Here is a 14,940-nt window from a genome sequence, read left to right as displayed (position 1 = left end):
CTGATGCAACGTCGCAAGTATGCTTTTGGCTTTTTATGTAATAGCTGTTTGTTGGGGATAATATAGGACTCTTTGTTAAAGATCGATTTTAGTTAAGATTTATTCTCCATGTTTAATTAGGTTTTCTTTTTCTCATCGGATTTCTTCAACTCTTCTATATATATGTTGTGATGGTTTAATGAGAAACTCAGCTAGTTTCCCTTCCTTTTTCAAATATTCACTCTTTTCTCTTTAGAACATCAATTCTCTTTTTCTTCTTTTTTTTAATAGGTTATTTTTCTTCCTATATGTATCCAAATTTATATTTAATACTTCATTTGTTTCTCAATAGATGTATCATATTGACTTTTTCACTATTTAAAGTTTAACTTTGATTATACTCCTCCGTTTTTTTAGATGTAACATATTGACTTTGGATACTATTTATCCAATACACTTTGATCATTAATCGTTATTTATACATAAGGAAAATATAGTTATATGGGATCTTGTTTGATTCGTCACGATATACACTTTTCAGATATATATTTTTATAATTTTTACTTTAATACAATTAGAGATAGCAAGAAACAATGACCTTGAAAACTACTGTAGATACTAGGTTCCAACTCCCATACCCATGATCAAATCATGATCAATATCAATAGTCAACAATTTAGAAAGTGGAATAAGTTACTACTACACAAGCCAACTATCTAACTCAAATAAAAAACACAATGATAGAGTATAAATCTATTCTTGGGACCTCAACTATCAACTTAAACTTTTGGTTGAGTTGGTCTATTGACATGGTATCAGAGCCAACGTGACAAAAAAGTCACGGGTTCGAATCTCCTCCAACCCTCCTTTTTCAGTGGAATATTTAGCGCCAAGTATATTTAGCGCCAGGTATGAGGGAGACATGTGCTGCATCCATACATCAAGCCCAAAGGACTCTTGCGTGAGGGGCGTGATAGAGTATAAATCTATTCCTGGAAGAAACTTAAGAGGGAACCAGCTACTAGACGGTTCGATTAATCTTTCTCCCCTATACCCAAGTCAGACGAACGATTTGCACGTCAGTATCACTTCGGGCCTCCACCAGAGTTTCCTCTGGCTTCGCCCCGCTCAGGCATAGTTCACCATCTTTCGGGTCCCGACAGGTATGCTCACACTCGAACCCTTCTCAAAAGATCAAGGTCGGTCGGTGGTGCACCCGCTAGGGGATCCCGCGAATTAGCTTCCTTGTGCCATACGGGTTTATACGCCCGTTGACTCGCACACATGTCAGACTTCCTTTGACACACAAGCTTAATAACTACTTAATCTGACTATGCAAAACTATGCACCGGCGAATCCGAATAACTATGGACACAATTAACTACTAATTTTTCTCGCCCTTTTAACAAAGACGAAGTTCTATACAAGACTCGATCTCCTAATTCCTAAAACCATTTACTACCAAAATCACCCACCTAAAAAATCCTGAACCATATCACAATATGACAAGCAACAACATGAACATATCAGAAATACAAAAACTAGATGATCAATATAACCGAATTAAAGAGCTTGAAGAATTTGATAACACCAAACTCGGAGTAAAGGGACTAGTTGACTCAGGCATAACTGAGATCCCACGTATTTTCCACCACCCACCTCAGACTCTATTTGATCATGAGCCCCAACAACCGCACACAAACGATAGCCTGATCATACCTGTCATTGACCTTTCATCTGTGCGCGAGGAGCTGGTAAAGCAGGTGCGAGACGCCGCGGCTAAGTTCGGGTTTTTTCAGGTGATCAACCATGGGGTGTCGGTCTCTTTCCTCGAACGTCTGCTTGATGCTGTCAAGGCATTTCATGAGCTTGAGCCACAGGAAAAGATGCAAATTTATCGACGAGATACAGGTACTTCAGGTACTGGAGTTGGGTTTTACTCCAACTATGATTTATTTCATTCTAAAGCTGCGAGTTGGAGGGATACACTATCAATTCGGTTAGATCCTATCCCTGTTGATCCCAAAGAAATTCCTGAAGTTTGCAGGTTAGTTAGTTATGATTCATTAATGTCTTCATTTATATTGCAATGATGATGATGTCAAATGTAAGAGATAATGTTATATGTATTCATTGGGTAATCTAACTCAGGGATAGACAAATTTATGTGTTCTTTGGAAGAATCCACATCAGATAGACCGTTATAAACTTTTCATTTGCTTTATTAAAGTTACTTTCTCTGTTTTTAATTTTTTTAAATGTTATACTTTCTATTTTAGGAAATTTCAAATTAGATATTACACTTTTATTTTGGGTAATAATTTCTCTCTATCGCTTTCCTATCACATGTTCACATGGGACTCTTTTGTTTTCTTTCTCTCTATTTCTTTCCTCTCCAAAAATTATCAAGGAGTTCGTGATTTAAAAAATATAACATGTAAAAAAAAAGGAGGAAGTAATTAAAATCCTTAATATATACTCTTCCTATAGGATCTTAGATCTAAAAGTGGAATAATATATTCTTAGCACAAACTTTTGTGATTTTCTTTACTTTCATCAATTATTGTAGTCCATATTTTCTCCTATTTACCAAGTAAGACTTGATCTAGTGATAAAGGTTATGCTTCATAATTTCAAAGGTCATGTGATCACATCCCACTATGAGATTTTTGGGGTGAGATTTTCATTACCATCTTATCTCCTCCATGTAAGGAGTCTAAACCCTGACTCTGACCTGCAAACCAACCTAACTGGTTATACGTGCGAAGTGTCAGTTTAGTAGTGTCCTTCATCTTACCAACTTTTTAAAATAAAAAAATATTTCCTCCTACTTAAAATAAGTATTTTTACAATATTTACATGTCCTGCCTTAATCTTGATATCCAAGCCTGCTTGGTGGAGGTGGTGGAAAACTCACCTTGTGACTTGAAGGTCACAAGTTCGAACTCCGTTATCTACTTGTGTTTAGAAGTAGGAATTTCCTTATATTCCCCTATTTTCAGGCATTGATCTGTGTAGCTGGGCTGGCTGACTTGAGCAAGGTGTTGGCCCAATAAGGTCTTTCTTCTTACCAAGGGGTTCCCATAAAAAATAGAATATTGTTTAACTTATCTCAAAGTTCTTTTTTTAGCATTTCGTTTTTATTAGTGTAATACTGTATGTAAAACACTAAAAGAATAGAAAAAATTTGAACAGTATTAAGGTTAATCAATTCAGGTTAACCATAATCAATACAAATATATTAAAAAGCGTGCATAAACAAGAAACTGTGCCATATGGCACTCTGCTTATGGAGTTTCATTTCATGTAATCCATATACAATAAAAAAAATTAGAAACTGCATAGTATAAGAGTTTGATCCCGAGACCTCTAGTATATATATACTAAAGTCTTAACCCCTAGACTAAATTGTATTTAGTGCTATTATCATAGAATATTCTATTAATAAATGAAATTTTTTCTTATCTGGGGCATAACCCGGACCTAATAACTAGTTCATCTTCATAACTCGTACATGCCTACATAGTATGATAGTCCTAGGTTTAATTTAGCTTTATAAATTTATTTTTCCCCATGATTACTAGTCCTGCATCTTTCGGCCTCTCCCACATATGGATGACATCTCATCCTCGTCGTCCTTGAGCATGACCACCACCACTTTCTCTTCCGCTCCCCTTGCAGCCTCCATGCCGCAGTTTGGTTGTGGTCCTCCTGTTCTCATGTCCTCCTCTGGTGTGTGGGCTTTGTTGCTGTTATCGGTTTATCGCAACTCTTCACTGGTTTCTCGTTGCCATCAGTGTATATATATTGTCGGGTGATTTTCTTTTTTGGGTCCTCTTTCAAAAAGTTATGATAAGATGAATTTTCTCTAAACTGTCTTCGTCAGGACCACTCATCCATAGGTCCAACAAGTCCCCCTCCGCCAATATTATGGAAATTTTTACTTCCATCAAGATTTCAACATTGATCTCCCATGTGGAAAATAGGGAGTCATATCATTGAACCCATAAATCCTTAATTAGTGTCAGGGTGAATTGGTTAACCACAATATATCTTCATGACTACATCACTCAGTATAATTTCAATAGGTTATTACTAAAACAGTACTAACAACATTAATGATCAAAATTTGTTTATTAGAAGCCATGGCACATGTATTATTTTTAGCACATATAAAAGACAAAACTTAGTAGATTATCTAATAATTAGAGAGAATTTTTTTTAAAGAGAAATTTCATTAGTAGGAACTAGAAACCTAAACGGCATCTATTATAGATATTAAAGAAAAACAAGATATAATGAAACAAAGGTTTAATCAAATTTGTCTTCGAAAAAACTACAATGAACCAGATCAAGCAATACAGCGCAGTCCCTTTATTGGTTCGCCTTTCTCTTGGAAGTGGTTTAGGTTGTATTGTTTTTGTGTGTTCAATATATCTCTACTTAACAAAAAGATCAAGCAATACAGCGCAGTCCCCTTGTATTTGCGAAATCACCCTTATATATGTGGAATCAAGCAGCTACGGATGAGTAAGTTTATCATTCTGGAATTAAAATCATTGTATCTTTTTCGAGCTACGTTGACCGCATTCGAGATTTCAGTACATTCATGTTAAGTCTCGAACTTCAATCAATGAGAACAGTTTCTCATCCCTAAAGACAAAAACACCATACTCACAACTCCCATAGAGAAAAAGGAGATCTTCACAAAAAAGACTAAAATTCCTCTAACATCGTTTGAAAAATCTCATAAAGAGATTGATTTATTCAACAAAACCAAAAGATAACCTAAAATTTGAAAATAAAAAGGGAAAAGAGGTTTATTATAAATAAAATCATTTATAACAGTTCTTAACTGATGAAAAGGTAGGGAAATTAGGATTTGAGTGAGAAAAAAGAGATAAAGGCGACTAGGTCGGCAAATAACTTGAGAGAATCGTGTTCCTCTTGATTTTCTATAAGTGGGTCTTTCTTATCTTAGATTTGATCCGTTTGGTTAATGCTCTAACCGACAACTCTTTATTCCATGCTTCAAAAATGAACATCTTTTTCCTATTATAGGACAAAAGAAAACTGAACCACCCACAGAGGCCAGAGCTACAAAAATGAACATCTTTAAGAGATGTGGTTTCTTAAGCCAGTTTACTACCCAATTTACCGCTTTCTCTCGTCTAGATAATGATCTTGATAATTTGTGGTCTTGTGGATAGATCTTAATTAGGAATTTGGTTTATATGATTTTGATATGAAATATGAATTTAGAGACACAAAACTCATATTTAGTGTTTGTTTAGTGAATATATAAATTTAAAATCAGTACCTCAAACCTATAAAGTATATGGGGTTTAGAAACATAAGAATAAGGTGGGTATTGCTCATACCAATACCTCTATTTATCAAATAAATAAAAATATTTCATTTCCAAATATAAACAAATATATGGTATTAGGTATCAAATTCCAAACCTATACCACATTGATTTCTTTTATGATTCTAAACCGTATCACTATGTGAACCAGACGCTCCCTTAATTGTATTAGCGGATAGCTGATTGAATTAATTGGTTTGACTAACTGATTATATTGGTTGTTTGTGTGAGTGTTTGGTTAATAGCTAATATATATGTGCTCAAAAAAACTCCTCTCACCAACTTTTTCAAAATAAGAAGTCTAGATCCTAATAGCTCATGTACTTCTTTTCTTGTCAGATACTTACATTAGAGAATTTAACTAGTTAATCCTCTAACATAGGTTAAAACTTCTGATTTATGCCAAAACCTCTTTACCAAATAGCTCATGTACTTCTTTTCTTGTCAGATACTTACATTAGAGAATTTAACTGGTTAATCCTATAACATAGGTTAAAATTTCTGATTTATGCCAAAACCCCTTTTACCAAATGATTAGTAAAGATGTTACATTGTACTCCTCGGGGTCGTATTTGGGTACGGGCGAGAAGGACATGTGCCCACGGTCCCAAAATACAAAGCCCAAGTTAATAAAGGCTAAAGAGAGAAGGAAAAGTGAAAAAAAAAAGGAAAAAAAAACCACCACATTTCAGACTACAGAGAATAGTGTTAAATCTACAACCTTCTTCAATCTACCTCTTTTTCGATTTTTGGAAGTTTCCATACTTATTCAATTCTCCCACTTCTTTTCGATTTCAATTCTAAAACTTATTTCTCATTTTATTTATTGGATAATATTATATGTAAAGGGATAATATTATCTTGTAAAGGGTAGAATGGTACTTTCATAGTTATAGGTCTGTTGTAAACGCTATATATATTGAATGCCAGGTTAACCTACAACAGGTTAACACAATTATTTCTCACACTTGTACATGGTATCACAGCTTTGGTTTTTCTAAAGGAAAGAAGAAAAAAAAAAAAAAAAAAAACCCCAAAATTATTTTTTTTTCCTCACGTTTTTTTTTTTCCTCTTTCTTCTCCTCTTATGGATCTTGCGTCTTCTTCCTCTGCGCCCTCCACTGCTACGCTGTTCACGCCACCGCCGACCTCCGGCGTGTCCCTACCGTAATCGGCGCACAGTCCCGTCGTTCCTCCTCCGTCCAGTTCGACCTTCTCGCAGCCCAGTTTGCAGCGTGTTTCTTTATCCTCTGCTGCTGCTGCCCTGCCCACCGATCCCTTCGCTATACTCCCAGCCGTGGTCTGCCGGAGTTTCTTCTCCAGCCTCCGCCTCGCGCCTGACTCCCCGGTTTCCACCCGGTTTTCCGGCCTCAGCCCAGACCGCCGTCGCTATTCCGACTCCATCCTCCGTCATGCCGTCGTCGATCCATGCTTGGCCGAATCCTCTTCAGTCACCGCAGTCAACGCCTCTTGTTGGGTTGACCAATTCAACCTCTGTTTTCAGTCTTCCGACAATCTCTGCCCCTAATTTGACGAATCTGGTAACCATTACTTTATCTTCTCCAGAAGATTATTTATTATGGAAAACGCAAATAACTTGTCTGTTACTTTCACATCAATTATTGGGCATTGTTGATGGTACTGCTGTTATTCCTCCTGCTAATGTTATTGATGCCTCTGGTAATACGGTTCCTAATGTTCACTTCTATGAGTATTTGCGTATTGATCAACTAGTTAAATCATGGATTTTTGTCACCTTGTCACGTGATGTATTTGTGGATGTTCATGATTTGCATACTTATGTGGATATTTGGACTAGACTACAATCTAGATTTATGCATGCTAGTATGGCCCGATCAATGGAATTAAAGGGTAGGTTAACTCGTATTAAAAAGACTGATTCCCAGACCATGGATGGCTATTTACGAGAAATTAAGGTGATTGCTGATTCCTTAGCTGCTATTCAATATCCTCTGTCGAACCAGGATTTAGTGCAGTATACCCTTTTTGGTTTAGATCGTGATCCTACGTACGATCATATAGTTACTACCCTCCTGCATTATCCTTTCCCAATAACTTTTGACGATGATTTGTCTCCAGTTATAATCCACTCACAAAAATCTTGGCGAAAACCTACGAACAACTTGACGATGATTTGTCTTATAAACGATCTTCTCAAATGTTCAATTTCTAACGGGATTAAAAGCTTCAAATTTATCTATAACTCCTCCTTCCATTATTCTTCACATCTCAATTACTCATTAATTTTCCCTCTTTCTTATGTTATTTTTCTCATCCTTTATTTTGGAAATTTAGTTCCAGAGTTATTTTTTCACTGGTTTGATACTCCAAGAACTCAATTGTTCAAGAAGATTCTACCAATCACACAAGAACGTTAGGGTAATTTTACTAAATTTCGTATGAGATTTGATGTTTTTTGGTATTACATTGTTTTTTAAAGTAATAAAAAGTGTCATTTTCAACAATTATTTTTACTCATTACATACTCCAGAAATTGAATTTTTTTATCGGTTATTAAATAGAGCTCCATTTTATGATTCGCTCATGAGCCACTGATAACTCCGAAATGGGCCTGGTACTCCCATATATTAATAAACACAGATTACATTAAGTTTCTCATTGTGTCGCATTTTCTGAATGAGCTATAACTACATATGTTCAATTGGTCCATTGGGCCCCTTCGACCAGATTTTAACGGCCTTGCTTATGCTTAGTTTGCTCGATCTTAAAACTAACATCGCTCAGGCCAAAGAGAGTTGTTGCAAAGCACATCGATAAATAAAAAAAAAAAACGAAGTATTTGATATTGGATTCGATCATTCGACAATGCTACTCTTATTAAAGTAAAGGTGTAAATGAAAATATGATCATCAAAACAATATTCCACAAACTTCTTATTAGTATCCTCAACAAAATTATACTCATTTATGATCTAAACCACTGTGCCCCTTGTATATATATGTACTGACATAACAAGAAATTTATGTCTTAGAAAGAACATGTACATGATGGCTACTGTATAAACTACAAGCTACTCCCTCCGTCCTAAATTAGTTGATACATGTTGACCGTAAGCATTATTTACGTCATAACTTTGACTATTACTCCATATACATAAGAAAAAACATAGTCATGTTAGATCTTGTTGAGATTCGTCCCAATTTGTATTTTTCAAATATATAATTTTTTCATATATGTAACTCAAGATATTGGTATTTAAAGTTGCATCTCGTAAATCGTGAAAAAGCAAATGTAGCAATTAATTTGGGACTGAGGGAGTACTTCATAGCATAAAGCTATGTGAAATTGGACTAAACATCAATATTATCATTTCATCATTTTTGTTATATTTTTATGTGATATTGCGGAAGGAAAAGTTGAAGCAATGATGATGCACGATTTTTTCAGAATTGAGGTAACAGAGTGGGATAAGGAAGCGAAGCAGCTCGGAGAACAACTAATGAGCTTGTTGTCTGAAGGGTTGGGACTAAGTTCTGATAGAATATCAGGAATTTCTTATTTAGGACGGAGAGCCATGGTCGGCAACTATTATCCATATTGTCCTGAGTCTAACAAGACAATTGGGATTGCTACACATACAGATCCTGGGATTTTAACCTTGTTGTTGCAGGATAAAGTGGGTGGCCTGCAAGTTAAGTATGATGGCAAGTGGATTGATCTGAAACCAGTTTGTGGTGCTCTTGTTGTTAACCTTGGAGACTTATTTCAGGTACTAAGCTTTCCAGCAGTAAAACTCCTTTTGGTAAGGTGTAAAACGTTTTTCTTGAAAACTGTTTTCCTCTATTTTCAGTTTTACATTGTTTGGTTGGCAAAAGAGTATAAAACCATTTTCCCTTGGGGTAAAATAACTCTCACAATGATGAAAAACTATTTTCCCTCCAAAATGAAGGGAAAATTATTTTTCCTTATTGCTCTTGTACATTTCTCTCACTACCTTCTTGTTTTTCCTTTCATTTTCCTTTCGTTTCATCATTTTTCTTACATGGAACCAAAGAACGAAAAACTAATTTTGAAATTGTGTTTTACATTGTAAATAGTTTTCCATGAAAATCATTTTACACTGAAATGTTTTATGCCCTATCAAATGGAGCCTAAGTAATACATAGGGAGGATTGTTCTCCGTTAAACATGTGAGGAAGGGGAATTTTGGTACATGCACTTGGTATGAATTGTGGATCGTCCTACACCAATTCCTCCTTTATGTTTGACAGAGAGCAAGCTCTCCGGACATTCGCATTTTTCTTCTGAAAAAGTAACTCAGGAATAACAGATTTTACAAATCACAACTGAAACTTCAGAAATAGAATGCTTATAGTAAATCAAAACAAGTTACAAATTACAATCACGTATTTTTACTAAAATTCATATTACCCGGATTTTCATCTCATGTGTAGATGTACTAGTACTACTCGTGTTTGAACCCCACTAGTCTCTAACATTGGATATAACTTTACTTTGGACCATGGAACAAAAATTATTAATAGTTGAATTTGACACTTACAGTCCGTTTGGTAGTGGTTAATAAATTGTGGTAATAGGAATAAATTTTAAGTGTAATTTTATTAAGGAAGCACCCCTAAAATCTCCATGAGGAGGTATTTTTTCTCCATGGGCAAGCAATTTCACCCATAAACTTGTGTTTTTGTTTTCAAGGACAAACAATTTTCATTACCACTCATTAGTGGTATTGGATGGGAATGAAAATTTAAGAAGAAAAGTGAACACTTTAGGATAAATTATCATTACCATGGGAATGGACAATGATATTTCTCACAAATTTACACACAAATTCATTCACATTCCCACCATTTATGACCAACTACCAAACGAGTCGTCAGGAAAGTCCCATTTTTAATATGAGTAAAGAATCCGAGTAACATATAATGTTTTGGTATATTCTCAGCCTCATCAAAAACTTACTCCTTGCAATCTAGGTAATATCCAACGATACCTACAAGAGTGGAGAACATCGTGTATTTGCGAATCCTTTACATACACCACGAGTATCAATTGCGGTATTTTTCAGCCCAGGCATGTATGAGAATATATATGGGCCTTTGCCTGAGTTAGTATCAGCTGAAAGGCCGGCATTGTACCAGCAACTCATGTTTTCAGACTTTGTTAAGAGGTTTTTCTCCAAGGAGTTAGATGGCAAGCCCATGACGAGCTACTTTCGATTGTAAAATTGTGAAATTTTTTTTAAGGTAGGATGGAGGGGACTCATTTGAGTGGGGGTGAAAGAAAATCCTCAAATGAATTCCATGAGGTTTGATCCGTAAACCTTAGGAATATGAGGTAGAAAGCGATGTCACTACTTTACCACATTAACCTCTACAAGATAAACTTAAATAATAAAGTTAATAATCCTGATGGAAAATACTCTTGTATAATTCCAAATCCAAGCTATCTCACTATAGTGATTGGAAAATTATTGCATCATCCCTAATACAAGTATGTTTTAGGCTTTTTTTTAAATACTCTGCAGGAGATTAGTAGTAGTTAGTTCCCTTTCATTTTCAAGTCACACTCAATGACTCAATCCTAACGTCAAACTTTTCTCTTTTCTCTGTTTTCTTCACTACATCATTTTCCTTCCTATTTGTACTCAATTTTCTTATCTGTTAGGAATACACATTAAATGATTTTTCTCAACCACTTCTATATGCCAAACTTACCAAAATCAGGACATACAATCAAAATTATTGGTCTCCTATTAGAAAGTGTGGCCAAAATAATCTGAGTACGTTTGAGTAGTACTCTATATGTTTTTTTTGTCTTTCTCACTTAGAATCTTGACACTATTCATACTTAGAGAAAATCTTCTCAATTTTTTTTCAATTTATAAGAAAAAATATAGTCACGTGGGATTTGTTTGATTCGTCTCAATTAGTACACTTAATCGTTAAAATTTTTACTAATATATAATGAAAGATATTTAAGTTCAAAAAAGTGCATTCAGAGATGTGCATTGGGACAAGTGCACAGGAAAGTGAGAAAGACAAAAAAAACACAAAGGGAGTACTTCCTCCGTTCCATAATAAGTGAAACATAGAAATTGGGGACAAGATTTAATAAACATCACTTTCAAAAGCCAAAAAGTTATAAAATACCCTTATTATTATCAAAAGGAGGAGAGAGAAAAGCAAACCACACAAGTTTGGGATGGGCACTCTTGTCATTTTGTTAATTTCTTTTATCCATTTAAGGTATGTTTCACTTATTTTGAAACGTTCTAAAATAGTAAGTGTTTCACTTATTATGAAACGGAGGAAGTATTTCTTAAACTAGTATTTAACATTCAAATATTATTGTATAATAACAATTTTATATTTCACCGATATTTTATACTTCTTCCATTTCAAATTACTCGCTACACTTTCAAAGTTTCACTATTCATCTATGAGGTTTGACAATCCATTATTCACTATTATATAAAATCAAATGTTATAATGTAATATGTCGTTGGATTCATTTCAATGTACACTATATTTTTTTGCACGCGATGCGTGCTTGAATTTTTTTTTCGAAACAAAAACTCGATTTTCTTTGGCATAAGAGTCAAAATTTGAACATTAATTAGACATACAAAGTATAATTGTTTTTAGTTGCAAAATTTGATTGGTTTAGTTTCTGTCACTTAAGTCTCTCACCATTCTTTTTGTTTTGTTTTTTTTTTTACTTTTCAAAGTTAAATTCTATGAACAAAATAGAAATTCTATTGAATTTATTTATGATTTCTAATATTATGAGTAATTTTTTAGTTGATTTTTGAATTAAGTACAATACTTCACAAAATTATAAAGAAAGTAGACACTTTGATTTCAAGTCAATTTTTTCATAGGTTGTAGTTTGTAAGTGAATTTTTAAGTTTTTGTAAAGTTTTCTCATTTTAGTGATTTGCATAACGTAAATTATGCAATTTTATGATTTTAGATGACTTGTGAGTGATTGTTATAATTATATTTTTGATATTTTTAATTGAAGCCCCCTTTAATTTGTAAGTAAATTTGTAATTTAGAATGGGAAGGGGTAACATAGTCTCTTCATTCGGGGACATCATAGCTCCTCCCTTCCCTTATATAATAGAGATATGTTGACTTGAATTCTTGCATGATATTTTACATAAACCTTTTTACCTTGATAATTAATCGTTATTATATAATAGAAAAAAATAGGTCCAAATATATGTAAAAGTTTCATTATATATAGAAAACACTATAAAAAAGTAAATAATTTTTTCCTTGTCTAACTTCTAAATTCTGATTTCACTACAAATACACCTCTATTTTTTTATCATGACCCACCATTAATTGTGAATGGTTCTTGAGAATAGTGATTTGTAAGTAAATTTTTGTAAATGTTTTTTGTAACTATTGACGTTCTAGGTTATTAGCTAGTTCTAGTTTGTATGTTAATTTTAAATTTTAATAAAGTTTCCTGATTATTTGAGTGATTTGCGTGATTTTTATAATGTGATTTTCTCAATTGTATGGGTGATTTGTAAAGTTTCTTCTTTTAAGTGATTTGTGAGTGAGTGTTGTAAATTTATTTTCGGTAGTTTTCTTTGAGTGTCGATTTTGATTTTGACATTCTTTTTGTAATTTAGAAAGGGAAGGGGGGCAAAATAGGCGTTTCAAAATAGGACACCGTTGCTCCCCCCTTCCCTTATATAATAGAGATTTTCATAAAATCACTTTTTTATACTTTACGATTGAATAAGTTCATTCATTTTATACTTTACTCTAATACAAGGATAGGAGTTAGCTCAAGTGGGTAGAGCGCTCCCCCTTGGCCCCCTGAAGTCAGGGGGTTCGATCCTTACTCCCAGCATTATTCTGGGGTATTTCCTTTGCATGATGTGCATCCCTTACCAGCCAATATGCTGGTGTTTCCTACAGGCTAGTAGCCTTGTAGGGGTTAGTCCTTGGGCTGACTTAATTTCCTAATCAAAAAAAAAATAATACTTTACTCTAATACACAATTAAAAATATTAACAGTCAAAATAGTACATCGATAAACGTAAAATTCAAAGTGTAACGAGTAAAAAGAAACGGAAGAAGTAACTACTATTGCTTTTTATGCAACTTTTTGACACTAGTACCATTCATACAACCTTACTAGATAATGTGTGAATATAAAATCACAAAAAAAGTTTTCTTAAAAAATAATGAACTTATTTAGGGAGCATTTGGTTCACATGATTCTGGTATCAGGTATGGGTTTAGAATGAGCAAAACCTATACCTTGTGTTTGTTTTATTATTTAATAGATTTAAAATCCATAACTCAAACCCATAATGTATGGGGTTTAGAAATCCAAGGGGGATGTGGGTTTGGCTCATACCAATACCTCTTGGTATTAAATAGAAGGAAAAATTTCATTCCCAAATAAAAACCAAACACATGATACTAGGTATGAAATTCCAAACGTATACCACCTTGATTTCATTCCTCATTCCAAACTCATACCACTATGTGAACCAAACGCCCTTAAAAGTAGGGATTAGGGAATTGAAAAACTGTCAAGTTCTATCCAAAAGCATCAATGATGACTAGATGAGATGACATCAAACATTATCTTCAAACAAAAAACACAAATATACAAGTGTTTTACAAATCAAAGATCCACCCTCTACCATCTTGAGTTTGAGATTTTACAAAGATGGAGAAACCCCCAATAATAATAGCAATGAAAGGGCATCCAGGCACAGGGAAGAGCACCATCGCCTCCGTCGTAGCCGCCGCCCTCCGCTGCCCACTCCTTGACAAAGACGACATTCGCGACGCCACACTTTCTCTCTCCTCCACCGCCTCAACCACCCCCTCCACCACCACCACCACCACCACTGCCTCCACCACAACCACCACCGCCGCCGCATCCCCCGCCGCCGCCGCCGCATCCCCCGCCGCCGCCACCGCCTCCACCGCCGAACTCAACCAGCTGTCCTACGACGCAGTGTGGCGCGTGGCCGCCACGCAGATTCGCCTCGGCCTCTCCGTTGTCGTGGACTCCCCTCTTTCCCACCGTCGCCACCTTGACACCGCCCTCCGTATTGCCGGAGGATCCCACCGTGTTGTGATCATTGAGTGTCGACCGTCCGATGAAGGGGAGTGGCGCCGCCGTCTGGAGGTGCGAGGAGCGGAGGATGGTGGTGTGGGGCATAGACCAGCCACGTGGGAGGATATGGAGAGGTTGTTAGAAGTTTATGATGGATGTACGGAGTATGATGTTGGTGAGGTTCCTAAGTTGGTTGTTGATACTACTGCTCCGGGTGGTGTTGAAGGAGTTTTATCCAATGTTTTCGAGTTTATTGAAGCTCATCGTCGTCATCCTCAATCCTGATTCTTGATCAGTTAACTGGTTGTTCTTTTTTTAGGTTTCTATCGTATCAATGTCGAAGAGTAGAAATATTGATTGCATTATATGTATAATGTATGTAAATAAAAATATTATCATGATTCATGTACCATGTTTGTTACATGTGTGTAAACATAAATCAGTTTTAATATCTAATTTCTATCAGTGAATAATGTGTTAAAGTTAGTGAATGA

General features: G+C 35.1%; 1 protein-coding gene across 1 annotated transcript; it reads left to right on the top strand.

The window, feature by feature from the left end:
- Positions 1 to 1,183: 1,183 nt before the first annotated feature.
- Positions 1,184 to 14,940, top strand: LOC104905432 (1-aminocyclopropane-1-carboxylate oxidase homolog 4). Its single transcript, XM_010693979.4, has 3 exons — positions 1,184 to 2,026; positions 8,777 to 9,098; positions 10,324 to 14,940. Exons 1-3 carry the CDS (start codon positions 1,482 to 1,484, stop codon positions 10,570 to 10,572), a joined length of 1,116 nt encoding a protein of 371 aa, XP_010692281.1. The 5' UTR covers positions 1,184 to 1,481; the 3' UTR covers positions 10,573 to 14,940.

The sequence above is a fragment of the Beta vulgaris genome, chromosome 1, assembly GCF_026745355.1.
Source record: "Beta vulgaris subsp. vulgaris cultivar EL10 chromosome 1, EL10.2, whole genome shotgun sequence".
In the NCBI taxonomy this organism is placed as follows: Eukaryota; Viridiplantae; Streptophyta; class Magnoliopsida; order Caryophyllales; family Amaranthaceae; genus Beta; species Beta vulgaris.
The sequence above is the reverse complement of the archived record's forward strand: the minus strand, read 5'-3'. Positions and strand labels throughout refer to the sequence as shown.